Source organism: Dendrobium catenatum, unplaced genomic scaffold, assembly GCF_001605985.2.
Source record: "Dendrobium catenatum unplaced genomic scaffold, ASM160598v2 original_scaffold_254917, whole genome shotgun sequence".
NCBI lineage: Eukaryota > Viridiplantae > Streptophyta > Magnoliopsida > Asparagales > Orchidaceae > Dendrobium > Dendrobium catenatum.
Genome location: NW_021573316.1, coordinates 924,834 through 940,069, shown reverse-complemented (window position 1 = coordinate 940,069; position 15,236 = coordinate 924,834). Strand labels below are relative to the sequence as shown.

The 15,236-nt window shown below is 33.5% G+C and overlaps 1 protein-coding gene across 1 annotated transcript; it reads right to left on the bottom strand.

Moving 5' to 3' along the window:
• Positions 1-1,080: 1,080 nt before the first annotated feature.
• LOC110103584 (phosphatidylinositol 3,4,5-trisphosphate 3-phosphatase and protein-tyrosine-phosphatase PTEN1) lies at positions 1,081-10,884 on the bottom strand. The gene is made up of 7 exons (XM_028692677.1): positions 10,597-10,884; positions 9,337-9,513; positions 6,645-6,758; positions 3,353-3,541; positions 2,354-2,590; positions 2,174-2,275; positions 1,081-1,339 (listed from the first exon to the last, which is right to left on the bottom strand). The coding sequence occupies exons 1-7, from the start codon at positions 10,882-10,884 to the stop codon at positions 1,238-1,240; spliced, it is 1,209 nt and encodes a 402-aa protein (XP_028548510.1). The 3' UTR covers positions 1,081-1,237.
• Positions 10,885-15,236: the final 4,352 nt, after the last annotated feature.

Sequence of the window (15,236 nt, the reverse complement as noted above, 5' to 3'; positions counted from 1 at the left end):
AGCAGCAAGAAAGCTGTCCCAAATAAAGCTTAAGACTTCATTTGGAATAGCTTTCTTACCATTTCTTAAAGTAACTTGTCCTAAATTAAGCCTAAGAATAAGCTGTTTAATAAACTAATTTGTAAGAACAATTGTATTACATGCAAAATAGGCAAATAAACAGCTAAGGATTGTTTTTGTTTGCTATTAAATTTGGATAGAATTGAAAGTGGTGATGTCAGCCAAATAATAACTACAAATATTGCTATAATTAAAAATGAAGATAATGCATTGCATAAATTTCTTAAAAATTAGTTTATTAAACATCTTATTCTTAGGCTTAATTTAGGACCATTTTTTTACTTATTAAAAAGCTTTCTTGCTGCTTCTTAAAGTATACTTTTAGTACAAAAATTAAAAAGTTGCTTTAAGAAGCAGTAAGAAAGCTGTACCCTTTTTTACTGATTTCTAAAATAGCTTTTTAGTACAAAAAAATTTTAATTCAATAAATTTTTATGCTAAAAATATACTTTATAAAAAAAAACTATATCAAACAAAACTTTAATCTTATTTTAAAAAAAGTTAATACAAATTGTACCAAGATATCAAATTTTCATCAAAAGTGCTTCAAAATTTCTCGAGGCATTTAAATGCCATATATAATAAAAGTAAAAACTATATGACTTTAATCTCTGAAATAAATTGGAAAATAATAAAAAGGCTTGTTATTAAATACGTAAAAAAGTAATAAGTTGTTAATATATTTACATATAATAATAAAATAAATATGATAGAAAAAATGACAAATATCAAAATTTTAAACCCAGACCCATCAAAATCTTCACCCAATTTTTAAAAGCTATTGAGGGAGAAAAATATTACAAAATACAAATTACACTATTATTGTCTAAGGCTTCATTTGAAATGGCTTTCTAATTGCTTCTTGAAGCAACTTTTTAGTAAAATTTTTGTACTAAAAAGCTGCTTTAAGAAGCAGTAAGAAAGCTGTCCCAAACGAAACCTAAATCAAATCAATCATAAGAATGCTTCCACTCTTTAAAAGCTTATAAAAATGAGTATTTGTGTAGAGAACTATTCTGTTCAATTTCTGCAACCACTATGCCTTCAGCTTCCAAAGCCAACAAAAAATTTTCAGAAGGAAGATTACTGAGGTAGCAGATAACCGATTTTAATGACATAGAAGAAAGTAATACTGTGAACTGCTTGAGAAAAAACATAAATATATTCATTATTACTTTTATACTGCATTAGCTGGACCAAAGAAGAGCTCCAAACAGAAGGATTGGCCACATATGAATTTACCCTTATTGCCAACTTTGTCCAGATCTCGAACTGAAAACTGCAAAAGAATAATAAATGGATTGAGGAAGAAATACAAAAGAGGTATTCACATATTTGCAATGCTATTGAAGTTAATAATTATCACTCATTGTTAATAATGACCACTTATGCATCTCTTAAGCAATATTTTAACTGATTCTTTACAAAAATTTCTTCAGCCAATCTGTTCAAATTTATATTAATGATATAATTATTGCAGGTGTTAATGAATTTTAACTATCAGCAAGAGATTAAGGTTTCATTTGGGATGACTTTTTACTATTTCTTAAAGCAACTTTCTAATTCAAAAATTAAAAATTTTGAACAAAAAGCTGCTTTAAGAAGTAGTCAGAAACCCGTCCCAAACGAAGCCTAAATCTCAAGATTTAATTCTAAGAAGCTATCACTTAACTGAGCTAAATACATGATATTTACATTAAATATCTCTAAACAAATCTTACATTAATGGAAACTCTATAATGATAATATTCTTTTTTGGGTGATTTACATATATATCATTTTATTTCATGCTATTTACATATCTAACACTCAAAACTTTAATATTACATTTATACCACTCATATACAATTTTAATATCAAATATATCACTCATACATTTCATTCTTGCCACTCATAACACCCTATAAACTTTAATATTTCATTCCATGCACCCATATTTGTTCTATGGGTGGTAAATATGTAATATTAAAATTTTAAGTGTTAGATATGTAAATAACATGAAATATAGCGGTATGTATGTAAATCTCCCCTTTTTTTTCCTTATCTCTAGGTATATATATTCTCTCAATTAGATATCAACACATCGAAGGCGCAAATTTGATCAAGATCATACCTGCATCAAGCTGCCTTTAATGAAAGCTGTATTAAAGCACACGTAAAAAAGGCGACTACCAATCAACTTTTCATAGAAAATGACTCTCACATCTCCTGACACCTATAAAAAATAGCATAAATATTATCAGAGAATGAAAGTTTATAGTTGCATAACAAACAAATCAGCTAAAAAACATACTTTTAAAGGGCTTTCAAAGTAGTAATCGATGCATTTCTTCTGGTAAAAAGCGGATCTTTCAGTATCCATCTGCATCACAACACGAGGAGACACGTGTTCAGTTTGATCTGTATCATTGCCATCATCAACATAGGAGAGGTAATAGCGAGGACTGGGGTTTCTGTGATATCCTTGTTTTACTTCTCTGCAACAACCTTTTGCAACTTCTATTGAAGGACGGTAGAGTTGGTTGGGAACCTGCTTAAAAGAATAACAATCCATAAGAGGAAAATAATTTAATAGAGCACAACACATTCTTTTAAGAACAGGAGATTTGACAATTGATAAAAAAGGATTAATAAGTGATGAAAAAAACAGGCTTCTTCGCATAGATTAAGGCTTCATTTGGGACCGCTTTCCTACCGCTTCTTAAAGCAGCTTTTCTAGTATAAAATTTTTAATTTTTTACTAAAAACTGCTTTAAGAAGCAGTAAGAAAGCCGCCCCAAACCAAGCCAGAGAAAGCCAGTGAGAAGTGAAAAGAAGATAATCAAATATGAATACATGTATTTTCAGGTATTGGAAGATACAATGCAGGATCTTGACTAGAAAAAAAAAACTTTCCAAAATCTAATAACGTCATCAATTTTTATCGCACAGCACCTAAATCATCATATAGGCAAAATAAAGTAATCGATTTCACCAAAATCATTAAATAAATTATTCCCTCAGGAAGTCGAACATTTTATTCAATTAAAGGCAAAGAAAGATGAGTAGAATGTGAAGCTCTTATGCAATTATGCCAAGAAAAACCTCGGAGTAAAATGGTTGGTGGAGAAGGATTATCTTAGGATATAAAAGAGTAATCACAATAAATTAATTGACATCAAAATAACTCTATGAGTATATGCTAAATACAAGCAAATTCCATGCAACCCAGATATTATTCATATAAAACAAAAGAAGATATTCATTTGGTACGTGAAAAGAGTAGCATAGAATTTTGGATAAGCTTACTCACATCTTGCATTTCCATGACAACAAAGAACACAGAGTTAATGTTGATGGTGTCATATAGGCGAATTCGGCGCAATTCTCTGGTAACTGTTTCAGGCAAATTAACAGTGGGAGGTCCACGAAGCTTATCTTTGTGGAATGACAGCACCTGAGACCAGTACCTCACATAACGCCTTTGACTTGGTATTGAAACCTGGCATAAGGAGAGCAATTCAAATTTGTTTCACCCAGTTTAAAATAGGGAAATAAACTATGTAATAACAAATGAATATAGAGCAGAGAACCAACATTGATACAGCACATGGACAAGGAAAGCAATTCAAATTGTAATTTTCAAAAAACTGAATATATATATACACCATATAACATCCTAACTAAGAAGTTTTCATAATAGATAATCTATTGTTTATATAAAAATATTTGGAAAACACAGGTATCAGATGCCTTGGTTAGAGACCGGCAGGAATTTTTTATGGATCTAGATGTTGAAACAAAGAATTAATAGTTATATAAGTACTTGAGAATGTGGCAAAATGACAAAGATATGCAAAATTCTTAGATTTATAATGAACAAAAAGATTTAAATTTGAACAGAGCTATAATAACAAAAATGTATTTTTCAGATTGACTCAGATTTTCCAAAAGGCATAAAATCCATTTTCTAAAATTATATATAGAGGTCGATAGAGCCAACCCTATAAAGGCTAACATCAATTATGATACATTAAGATCAACAGAAAGTTTCTCCAAAAATACATATCATTTTTGAAAAATCACGCTTGAAGCATAATATCCTAACCAATTGCCAACCCCTATCACTATATGGAGAAGAGGAGAAATTTTGAATATACTTTAGAACATAAACTACAATATTGACACACCCAGTCAACCTGATAAACATTTTGATATATGAATGACAACATCATCATCTCAACATTTTGCATTGATAAAATTTGTCACTGAAAGCTCGGGGAGGTTTTAAGACCTCATTGAACTGTCCCTAGGCACACAAGGGGGTGGTGAATTGGTACTCAAAAAAAAAAAATACTACAACAACTACTCTACTTTTTTGTTTTATGCAAGATAACAGCTTAAAAGAAATCTAGATGAGTAACTAACACAAGCAAAAGCAATTAAAACTTGATAATAATTTTATTTTTTTATTTAATTTTGAAGCACAAATAAATCAAGCAGAATATGAAGTTACTTGCTAACACAAATTAAACTACATGCAGCTTGCAATGAGAATTAAAATTCGTGCAGAAAATTTAAAGTACAGAAACTAAAAATGCTGAAAAGAGAAAATCTCAAAATTAGAAAGAGCACACCATAAATTTTATAGTGATTCGGTCAATCTTAACCTAGTCTACTCCCGGAGTCCTCTTCTCCAAAAATTGCACTAACACTATAGTGACTTTTCTTTTACCCCCACAACAAAGCGGAGAAGCCCTTATAAAAATCACTTTCACTAAACCCAGTACTGCAGAGAACCGAAAGCTATGTCACCCTCTTAGTGAAGGCAAAGTACCCACAAAATCTTTCTCACCCTCCTGGTGATGGCAGAGAACCTTAAATACTTTCTCACCCTCCCGGTGATGATAGAGAACCCACAACCTTGACTTTGAAGCTTCTCTCGCAAGAGAATCTCCAAGAACTCACCAAGGCCACTGGAGGAAGCAATGTGCAAGTTTGCCTGGAGCAAACGTGTGAACACCCCTCACACTCCCCCCTCACGCACAACCTCACATTCTCCCTCTCTAAGCCCAAAATAAAAATTTATGAAAAGGATTAACATCGTACAGTATGCTTAGTTTAAATATCAAGAGCTCGTACAATACGATAGACATCGTATTATACGATTAGTTCAAAAATCAAGATCTTCGTCCAATACGATCTTTGGGACGATCAGATTTCGTCTATGTCAATCGTACGATACGATTTTAATTGTACAATACGATTAGCCATATTTATTAAACCTTGGCTTAATTAACAAATTACGGAGGATAATTTAAGTAAGATTTCAAATATCATACAGTACGATTAGGATCGTACAATACAATTAATTCAAAATATGATTTAAAAATATTTACTTAAATTATCTTGCAACTATGGTTTACAGATCGAAACAAATCATACAGTACGATCTATATCGTACAATACGATTAATTCATTCGCATTAATGACACAATTAGCCGTTAATCTTATTTTATTGTATAACTAATCGTACAATACGATCATAATCATATTGTACTATTAGTTCAAAAAATTTCAGCTCAATTTTTCTCTCCCTTGTGTGTGTGCACGATCGCCAATTTAGCATACACCTTTACATGGCTAGACTCAAGAAATATAAAAAATAAATAAAAATAAAAACTACAAACTCTTTTGAAAGATATCATATTCTACCCAACTTGAGTCTTGATCAATCTTGAAAGGTATATGATGTACCTGAAATATTATTACACACAGAGAAACAATATCCAATATATATGCTAGGAGATATAAAAATTTCAAACAATAATGTTTATTATTATCAAAATCATAAGTTAGGAATCCTGGATTGAAACAATCACTTTGGCAACTAGTTTTCTCTAATAGCTGACATCACGGGCACAACACATGATAATAGCTTTATTCCCATAATCACTCATAAGCAAACCTGTAAATGGTAAAGAATATTCATGCCATGATCCAATTCAACTGCCTTAATCAATCAAACGTACCAGAGTATCTGTGACATTATATTGCAGCTATATATCATGCAACTAAGTCAATAGAAGCCATTATCGTGCTTTCTTCGATAACAAATTCAGTGAGAGATAAAATAACTTAGTAAAAAGTAACCCTAGTTATAATGAATTATTTGTTACAGCATCAGAGAAAAATATTTCACGTCTAACTGCATACGTGCTTGCTTAAAATATATGCCATTGAGATGTCAACATTTTCACGACTACAAGACAGAAGAAAATTAAAGGGAGCTTTTCATATGTATGCAGAAAACAAAAGAACTGGCAAAACCTAAAGAAAATACGTTTTGAAGCTTGCTCCTAAATGGCTATAAACGTAAGGTTTCTATCAAAACAATCATCAGACATGGTGCATTGGAATTGCTATGAGACAAATGTTATCTTTCCGAAATAGAAAATTCTTTAGTGAAATGAAACAGCACGGAAGAAGAAGAAGAGCAATATCAAGTTTGGTGAGGAAAACAACTTTAACTGCACAAGAAATAAGCTTAAAAATCAATTATCAGTGGCTATTATTCAATAACATTATAGAAGAATTTAACTTACCCCTTCATTGTTAGTAGTCCTTCTATGAGCATACAACTGAAGTGCTTCATCTACAGTCATCCCGCTATAAACAAGATAAGCACAAACCATTAAGCCAGTCCGACCTTTGCCAGCCTACAAATACAAACACAAATAAGTTCTGTAAGTAAAACTAAATTGTATGTCAAATAATCTAGAAAGGTCTTCCACAGCCTTAAACGAAATCTTGTGACATTTGAGGAAAAATGATTTGAAACTTGAAAGTAGAAAAAGATATGATAGTGAAAAATATATGATGAGGACATCACTCAGAGATTCCGACATGTGTACTGGCGAATAAATCGTAGATCGACGGCTATGATTCAAAGTCTTTACTTTTAATACATTTTATTTCATTATTCAGTTTTTCCGAGTTTACCCCTGTGGGGAGTGTTTTCTTATTGTAGCCTTAAGGGCATTTGTGTACTTTGCTTCTATTTGTGTTGGAGGCCTATATATAGTGGCCTTATGCTTTGTAAAAGTTTGATGAATGATTAATGAAATTTTCTTTACTTCTTCTTCTTCTTGCATGAGAGCTAGAGAGAATGGAGAGTGAGCTCGAGGTGAGCAAGTGCAAGGCCCACCAGTCGTTGGAAGAGTCCACGGCTCGTGGTTAGTTCAATCTGATCTTATTTGTGTTTTCTTCCATCTCCTTTTCCCCACTCCATCCGCCGCTCCTTCCTACCTCTCCGTCACTTATTGCTTAACCTCATTCACGCAATTCCTCCACAAGCTCCACCGCCGGCCTAACCCCAAATTTTCCCCAACCGAATTCCCATATCCCACCACCATGCCGCCGACCCCATTGTCCATTCACCATTAATAATGGTTAATATCATCATTGCCACCTACCCAAAATAGCCTCCCTTGATTTAGGAAGAGAACTCCTCAATTTGAAATTCAAATTTTGAATTTCAAGTTCTTTCCTAATTTGTCAAAGCCATATTTGGAAAGTTTTAAACTCATTCAATTTAATTTTAAATTGAATCAGATTTAATTTTCCTCTTCCCTATTAAGAAGATTTAATTTAGAAGTTTTTTAAATCCCCACCAATCTCCCCTTCTCCCCTACATGCCGTTGGCCCCATGATGAGCTTCTCCCATTAAATTTTCATTTAAACCCCTAAGCCCTATTTGAAATTTGAATTTAATTTCAAAACATTTCCCTCAAAATCCACTTAAACTGAAATTAATTTCAGTTTATCAATTTCCCCTCACCCTCTCTCAAACCCTAGCCTCCTCCCCTCTTCCTCAAGCCGCCCCCTTCCTCCTCTCTCCCCTACCCAAGCCACCGGCCTCCATCCCCACCTCCCTCTTCTCTCTTTCTTCTCCCTACTTGTACTCTCTCCTCTCTCATGTCAATGGTGCATGGCCGATCCTGAGGTCAACCACGGCTTCGCTTACAACACCTTAGGGGAAATCGATATCCTCTGCTCCCCCTTCTACGAGCCAGACTGGGAATACGACGAATCGGTGGAAGACTACGTCAACCGTATTCTCTACTGCTTGGCGGAGACGATCGACCTTCAAAAGCCCAAGACGCCGTGGCTTCTTATTGGGAGATCCACTCCTTCTCCGCCCTTGGCTACTTCTCCAACGGATAAGACCTTACGCTTCACTTGTCTTGTGGCAACGTCACTCGGTTTGCTTCTTCCATTTCTCTACTAAACCCACTACAATAAAGAGAGAAGGAACTCAAGGTGAAACATCTTGATTTTGTACCATGGATTTTTGTTTCATCGTCATTAGCTTATCTATTACTTTTGCTAAATCGCTTGCAAGTACTTTGCTAATCTCCGTTGTAATTGCTTACTTTACTTAATCTTATAAGGATAAATTCTCAAATCATCTCTTGGTAAAGCATAAGTTTTCCACTAGCAAAGTGAAGTTCAATTGTTATTAATTTCCTAACAAATCCTTGTGCCCGTGTATGTTTCACATCAATATAACTTAAATGACTTGAGCATATGCAATGAAGGCTAGAATATTTAATAGTAAAACAGATACATAAAATTGATATCAAAGAATTATGAAGAAAAACGATAGACTAAAAGTAACTTATATTTAAGTTTTTCAAACAAAAAAAAAAATCATAAAATAGAATTAAGACCTCACGTAATATTGATTTGAACAAATGGAGCAGGTTTCATAAACAGACCCTAAGTTGCCTGATAAGGTTGACGATGATAATCCAATTAACTTATTATTAATGATCATTATTATTATTAAATGCAAGGAAGATAAAATTTATTTTCAGGGCAACACTATGAATTGTACGACTACTACAAATAACTCAGTTTTTTGTTATCTAAACTAATCTCAGATTTAAGGTTAGCTTAACAAAAAAAAAAAAAAAAAGGTTAGCTTAACCAATCCCTAAAAGAATTTGTCCCAAACTTGTCCAAAGTATAGGGTAGAAGCGCCCATCTACAAGATACACATAATAGTATATTATAAGAACTTATAGTGTTGAGTAAGAGCACTTCAAAATAATATAAGACTAGAATCGGGAAATTTTGAAGTTCCTCTGAGTTTAATTTGGAGTGAGCCCTTAAGAACACCGAAGTGACTCACTCTTAGCCCCTCAAGTTTTCTTCTAGATATGGTAATAGATAACCCTTCCAAATCAAAACGAAGAAAACAAAGCTTTGCTATATAAAAAAATAATAGCGTACCATACAATGGACGACAACAATATTCTCTGGATCATTTGAGAGCCATGAATATATACTTTCACAAAAAAGCTTGATCATTGCCAGAGGAGGAACATGGTTGTCATCAAATGGATAAACCTCCACGCGTCCATGAAAATGTGCCGGATCATAGTTTTCTTCAATGCATAGGTTGTAAACCTGAAGATAAGGAAACCAAGAATATAAAATAAAAGAAACAGTTTGTCTTGAAGATAAAATGTAAAACAAACAAAATGAATAAGATAAGATCCGCTACACTATTAATAGCAGATAGAGGAAGAAAAACATCCACATTTGTGAAGTCAAACCTTCATCAATCATAATGGTAATACTTATGTACATCTTATAAGCCCTTGCAACTTGTAATTGATGAAACAGTTAAGGTTCTGGAAACTTCTTATGCACCACAAGTACAAATATAGAAATTCAATCAAACTGAATCACATATTTCATTAACATGAACACGCTCAATGGAAAAAAGAAAATAAATCCTTCACTAGAAGACTCCTCAAAACTCAAAGCTTCATAATACATAGTCAACCATGGCGCCCCTTGTTGCAATGGCTCCACCACTCCACCATGAGAATATCTAGAGGATATGCACAGGAATTGGGTTTAGGAGGATTGTTGTTTCATGTGGCCTCGATATTCTTAAACATTTGTTTCGAGCAATATGAACATTAAAAAAAAAAAGAATTAATTCTTGGCAGTTATTTTTAAAGCATTTGCTTCTCCACTACAGAGACAGTGAATGAAAAAGTAACAGCTCCAATGGGATGTGATTCTCACACTTCTATAATCTGTCTGATTCTCTGTACATTATTAAACCTGTAAATCCGGCACAAATTACTGTTGACTTATAAAATTTTGAGTAGATAGTGCAAACCATGTGAACCTGTTATTGAAACTATTGAACTATATTTAAATCTGTTACTTTTCCATATTCAGTAAGGAGAACAAAGAAATGAGAACAAATAAATAAGAACAAAAGGAACAGATTTAGCGCATGCACAAGAAAGAACACCCTTCTTTCCCCTCTAATATAGACACAATGCCCTAATTAGTATAGAATAACCATTAAGAGATTATTTCAATTTACTTAAGAGCAAAAAATAAAACAAACATGCATAGCTGCACTAAATCAGCACCATTAAAACTAGTGATTTGAGGTGTCTGTTTAGCTTAACATACCAATGCGCACCCCAAGATCATGTAACAACTTGTTTTTAGTATCAAAATTACCTTGTACCGACCTGGATGTCTCATATCCAGTACATGCTTCACCTGCCAAAGAGGGTTTCGATACATTGCTCGCACATGCTCGCCCGGGTATGACATTGCCAACAAATGGTTTGTGATATATGACATGTCTAGATCATATCCAGCTACTAGCATGCGCCTCCGGCTTTTTGATACCAGATTTCGAAGGAAGAAGGATGATGTGACATAGTTGAACATTTTGTCACAGCGATTAGGACCACCAATCTTCTTGGACTTTGAAGAACCTTGTCTTGAGAATTTCATCCCCATGCTATTCTGAATTTGACTAAGTTGACAATTTTGATTAGTTTCACCTAAAAACACTGAGCCAACAATATTAGAACTGAAGTGTGTACTTTTTTTTAATATGACTTCCCAATTTCTTCAAAAATTGAAGCATGTTTAGTTTTGTGCTATCTTAAAAGTACCAAAATGATCATATCACGACCAAATGATCAGAACATGTCAAGAAACATTGAAATTACAATTTTAACCATCCGCTCATTCTGGCCACAATATTTTAATCATTATTTTGGGTCCGTTTGGGATGGTTGCACCGTTTTATAAAATTAATTATAAAATTATTATGGGAAGAATAACTTGTTACTCTAGTTGCAAAAAATTGCTTTTCAACATGGAAATTTATGAAAAGGTGTAAGAAATTAGCAAGAAAAAAGTAGCCAAATAAAATTGCGGTTACTGCCTCAAAAGAAAAGAAGCAAGAAAGTTGTCCCAAAAAGAACCTTTATTTTGCACTTCTTAATTTCATTGAAAGAATAATTCAATGGAGAATTACCTTGATAGCATAATAAATAAAGCATAAGCAAAACCCCCTGAAGCAAAATAACTAAACAAACACCGATTTTTGTCTTATATATAGATTATATTGCTAAATTTAGGAAAAATCTTCTTCATGGTCATGTATCCTATAAATTAAAAAAATTAAAATATCAAGAGTATAGCATGAATATAGACTTTATTAATTAAATATAAAATGTATGCATTTTCAAAGCTAGGTGATAAGAATTATCAAAGTATTTATCTCTCTTTAGAAAATCCAATTTCCAAATAATCAAAATAATTCTTAATATAACCAAATCATTATGCAATATCATGAAACTATAAAATTCCCAAAATGTCAGCAGGCATTTCATCCATTCAAAATTTTAAGGAAAATGACCACCATAACACTTAACCACAAAGAACCAATTTCTACATGCATTCATCTAAAAGTCAGCCTATGACAAGCTGAAAAGTTCTGAATCATATGTGAGAGAATACCTAATTCCATATAACAGGAGGGATGTCCGCACTCTCATAGCACAAATAACTACGCCCATCCAGAAATCCTTCCCACTCCAGATTTGAGCATTTACCAATGTGATTTGTTTCCATCTTCTTCAATCAACATTCCATCTGATTTCCTCACCAAAGAATTCACCTTCTGTCAACTTCTGAATCCCAAGCCTTCCGCTTCTCTTCCCAGCAAATTTACAAATTCATACTTCCAAACCCTTATAAATGGCTCACCAGCATCTTAAAATAAAACAAATCGCTTAAAAAAACTTTAACAAAATAATTTTTCCATAGAAAAGCTAAAGGCAATTTTCTAAATGGTGATGCAATTTCGAACAAAAACACATAAACTGCTTTATTGCTTCATGTTAAACGGAATTGAATCAACCAAAAAGTTCACGCTATCAGGGCAACTCCACAAGACGGATCTCATTCACATAATAGCTCTTTGAAACCAAAATACATCACCTTTTCTGTAACCAATACAATAGCATTGTATCACGAAAAACGAAATGCTAAAAAAGAAATAACAAAAATCCAACCTATTCCACCAAAAAAGAAATCCCAATCTCAACCCAATCTACTCTACTCCAAAATACATATATCAATACCAATGCGATTTATTTTCATCTCTCTTAATTAATTTTCCTTTTGATTCTCTTAACAATAAATTCACCTTTTGTCCCCTTTAATCCCTGCCCTTCCAAGCCCTTACCAACTTATCTCTACCACGTCATTCTTCCAAAACCTATTAGAACAGCTCTCCACTAAATCGAATCCTAAACAGAATAGTTATTTCCATTCAAAAAAAAAAAAAAAATACAACAGCTTCCAAACCGATGCAATATTTAAGACGAAAACAGGTAAACCACAAACTTGCAACCATTTCAACGGCATTGAAACGCACATAAAAAAGAAGCTCAAACTAAAGCCAACAAAAACACATTTCACAATTCATATCATGTTCAATAAACAGCCCTATGAAACCAGAGGAAAACATGGATAGAGATGCCCACCTGCTAGCTCCCCAATCTAAAACAGCAGCAATTCTTATAGCTGCTCCGAAAAATGCAATTAAAATTAATCGCAATCGCAGACGAAGAACCTGCCCTAAGAGCCGGGAGCAGGCGCCTAGGGCAGGAAGGTTGACAATACAGTTGAACCCTCCCAGGCTCCGAAGAAGAAGATGGCGATTGAGAACGACCAACGGTAAGTAAGAAAGCGAAGGCGGGCATGAGAATGCCGATCGGATTAAAATCCGGGAACAGGTCACCTTCCCTTCTCTCAGCCATAAGTCGTGAGAAAAGGGTGGCGCAAATCCAGGAGCAATCGCCGTCCAACCAAGGAGGAGAAGGGAGGCGGGAAGGCTTTCGCGGATTTAATAATGGATCCGATAACCGACCCGTTTAAAGAGTTGGATTATTTGAGTCTTCGTGACTTTGTGTTCGTTATATGAAAAGGAAAGCTAACAAATTTATTATGAAAGAAAAAAATATTTAAATATATAAAATTAATGTAGTAAAATAATAATAAAGAAATAAATAGATGATGAAGGATAAGAAATTATTTTATACAAATAATTGAATATATTTTTTTATAAAATTTCATAATTTTGTATTTAAATTTTTGAATGTTATTATATTTTAAGTATATTATATAGTAATATTTTTAAAAATAGCCAACTCTTATATTGTTAGCTCGCCGGGCTTAACAGAGTCATTTGTCGAGTCAAGCTCAAGTCAATTCAACATTCTCGTTGACTTGACTTCGTTTGTAATAGCTTTCTTGCTGCTTTATTATTCAAACCGCAATCACAAATTCTGTTTCGTCATTATTTTTTCAGCGCTTTCAAAAAAATTTATAGTTAGAAATTATTTTCTACAGCAACTTTAAAGTCTTATATTCTCTATATCAGATTTATAGAATAGTATGAATGTCTTCAACACTCCTAATTATAAGTTTTAGTTCACATAATTTTATGCATCTTAAAATAAAATTATTCATCTCAAACAATTTCATATAAGATATTCAAATATTTTTTAAATTAATATTTATAAATATTTAAATGATTGGGGAAATTTTTGGAGGACAAGAAAATAAAAATTAGTTTAATAAAATATTGATGAAAATAAATTTACCAATGAATTATTAGCAGCATTTGAATATACAAGTAGTTGGCAGTAAACATGTCAAGTGGAAAAATTATTAATATAGACAAAATTGTAATATACATTTGATAAGCTTCTAACTCAATTATAGTTAATGAAAATAAACTATAAGCTCGAATATGACTTTTTAAGTTATTTAACAAGTAGTCCGCGAGTTATGACACAAGAACTTGCATCTCATGGGCAACATGAAAGTTCGCTCAAATGTAATGAATTTTAGTTCTACAAGGGATTCATCGAGGAGTCGGCTCCAACATACGCAAACCAAAATCCTCACATGTCATCTTGCTCGTCACTCGCCCCCCATGGAGAACGAACACATCGTCAATATTGCTTCTCATCTACTAAGAGTCAACTGTTGATATCACTCGCTATTTTAAGTATAGGAAAGACACCTAATAAAATGACTTCGCCGTGTTATAAATGGGCCAACCATGAAATTCATATGCTTTATAACTCAAGCTCACTTGCCTCTCTCCCTCTTTGTCACGAACAATTATTAGGTCAGGTGACTTGACGTAACTCTACGTTCGGACGCCAATAACATGTCGTCACGTGGTCTTACTCAATACCGCGCGGCTCGACGACTTGACCCGAGATTGCTATGTTCGCGTATTTCTCGGTATTGCTCTAGGTTACCGAGCAATATCGAGAAATACCGAGAAAAACTCGATATTGCTCGGTATTGGTTTTCAAAGAATGGTATTTCTCGTTATTGCCAAGCAAAATCGACCAATACCGAGCAATACCTAGCAACACGCGAACATAGCAATCCCGTCTCCGTTCCGGGTCAGAATTGTCGGTCCGCGCAGTAACTAGTGAGAACACGTGACACGGTTTTCACATAATGGTATTTCTCGTTATTGCCGAGAAAAATCGACCAATACCGAGCAATACCTAGCAACACGCGAACATAGCAATCCCGTCTCCGTTCCGGGTCAGAATTGTCGGTCCGCGCAGTAACTAGTGAGAACACGTGACACTATTTTACTGGCGTCCGAACGTAGAGCTACATCAGGTGACCGGACCAAATAAAAGTTCATTTATCATGCCTCGATATCTAAAGTGAAAGAATTTCATTTCTTTTCTTCTTTATTATCACTTTTCTTTTCAATTCTTTAACTACTAGGTCATGCATTGACAACCATAACTAATTAA

What these genes read in the sequence shown, in the direction of transcription:
- LOC110103584 (XM_028692677.1), bottom strand. Translation starts at nt 10,884, where the DNA reads ATGGGGATGAAATTCTCAAGACAAGGTTCTTCAAAGTCCAAGAAGATT. An exon ending in TTGTTGTCGTCCATTGTATG is followed by an intron (nt 6,759 to 9,336) that starts GTACGCTATTAT and finishes TTGTATTTGTAG; the next exon opens with GCTGGCAAAGGTCGGACTGG. An exon ending in ACTTTGAAAGCCCTTTAAAA is followed by an intron (nt 2,276 to 2,353) that starts GTATGTTTTTTA and finishes TATTTTTTATAG; the next exon opens with GTGTCAGGAGATGTGAGAGT.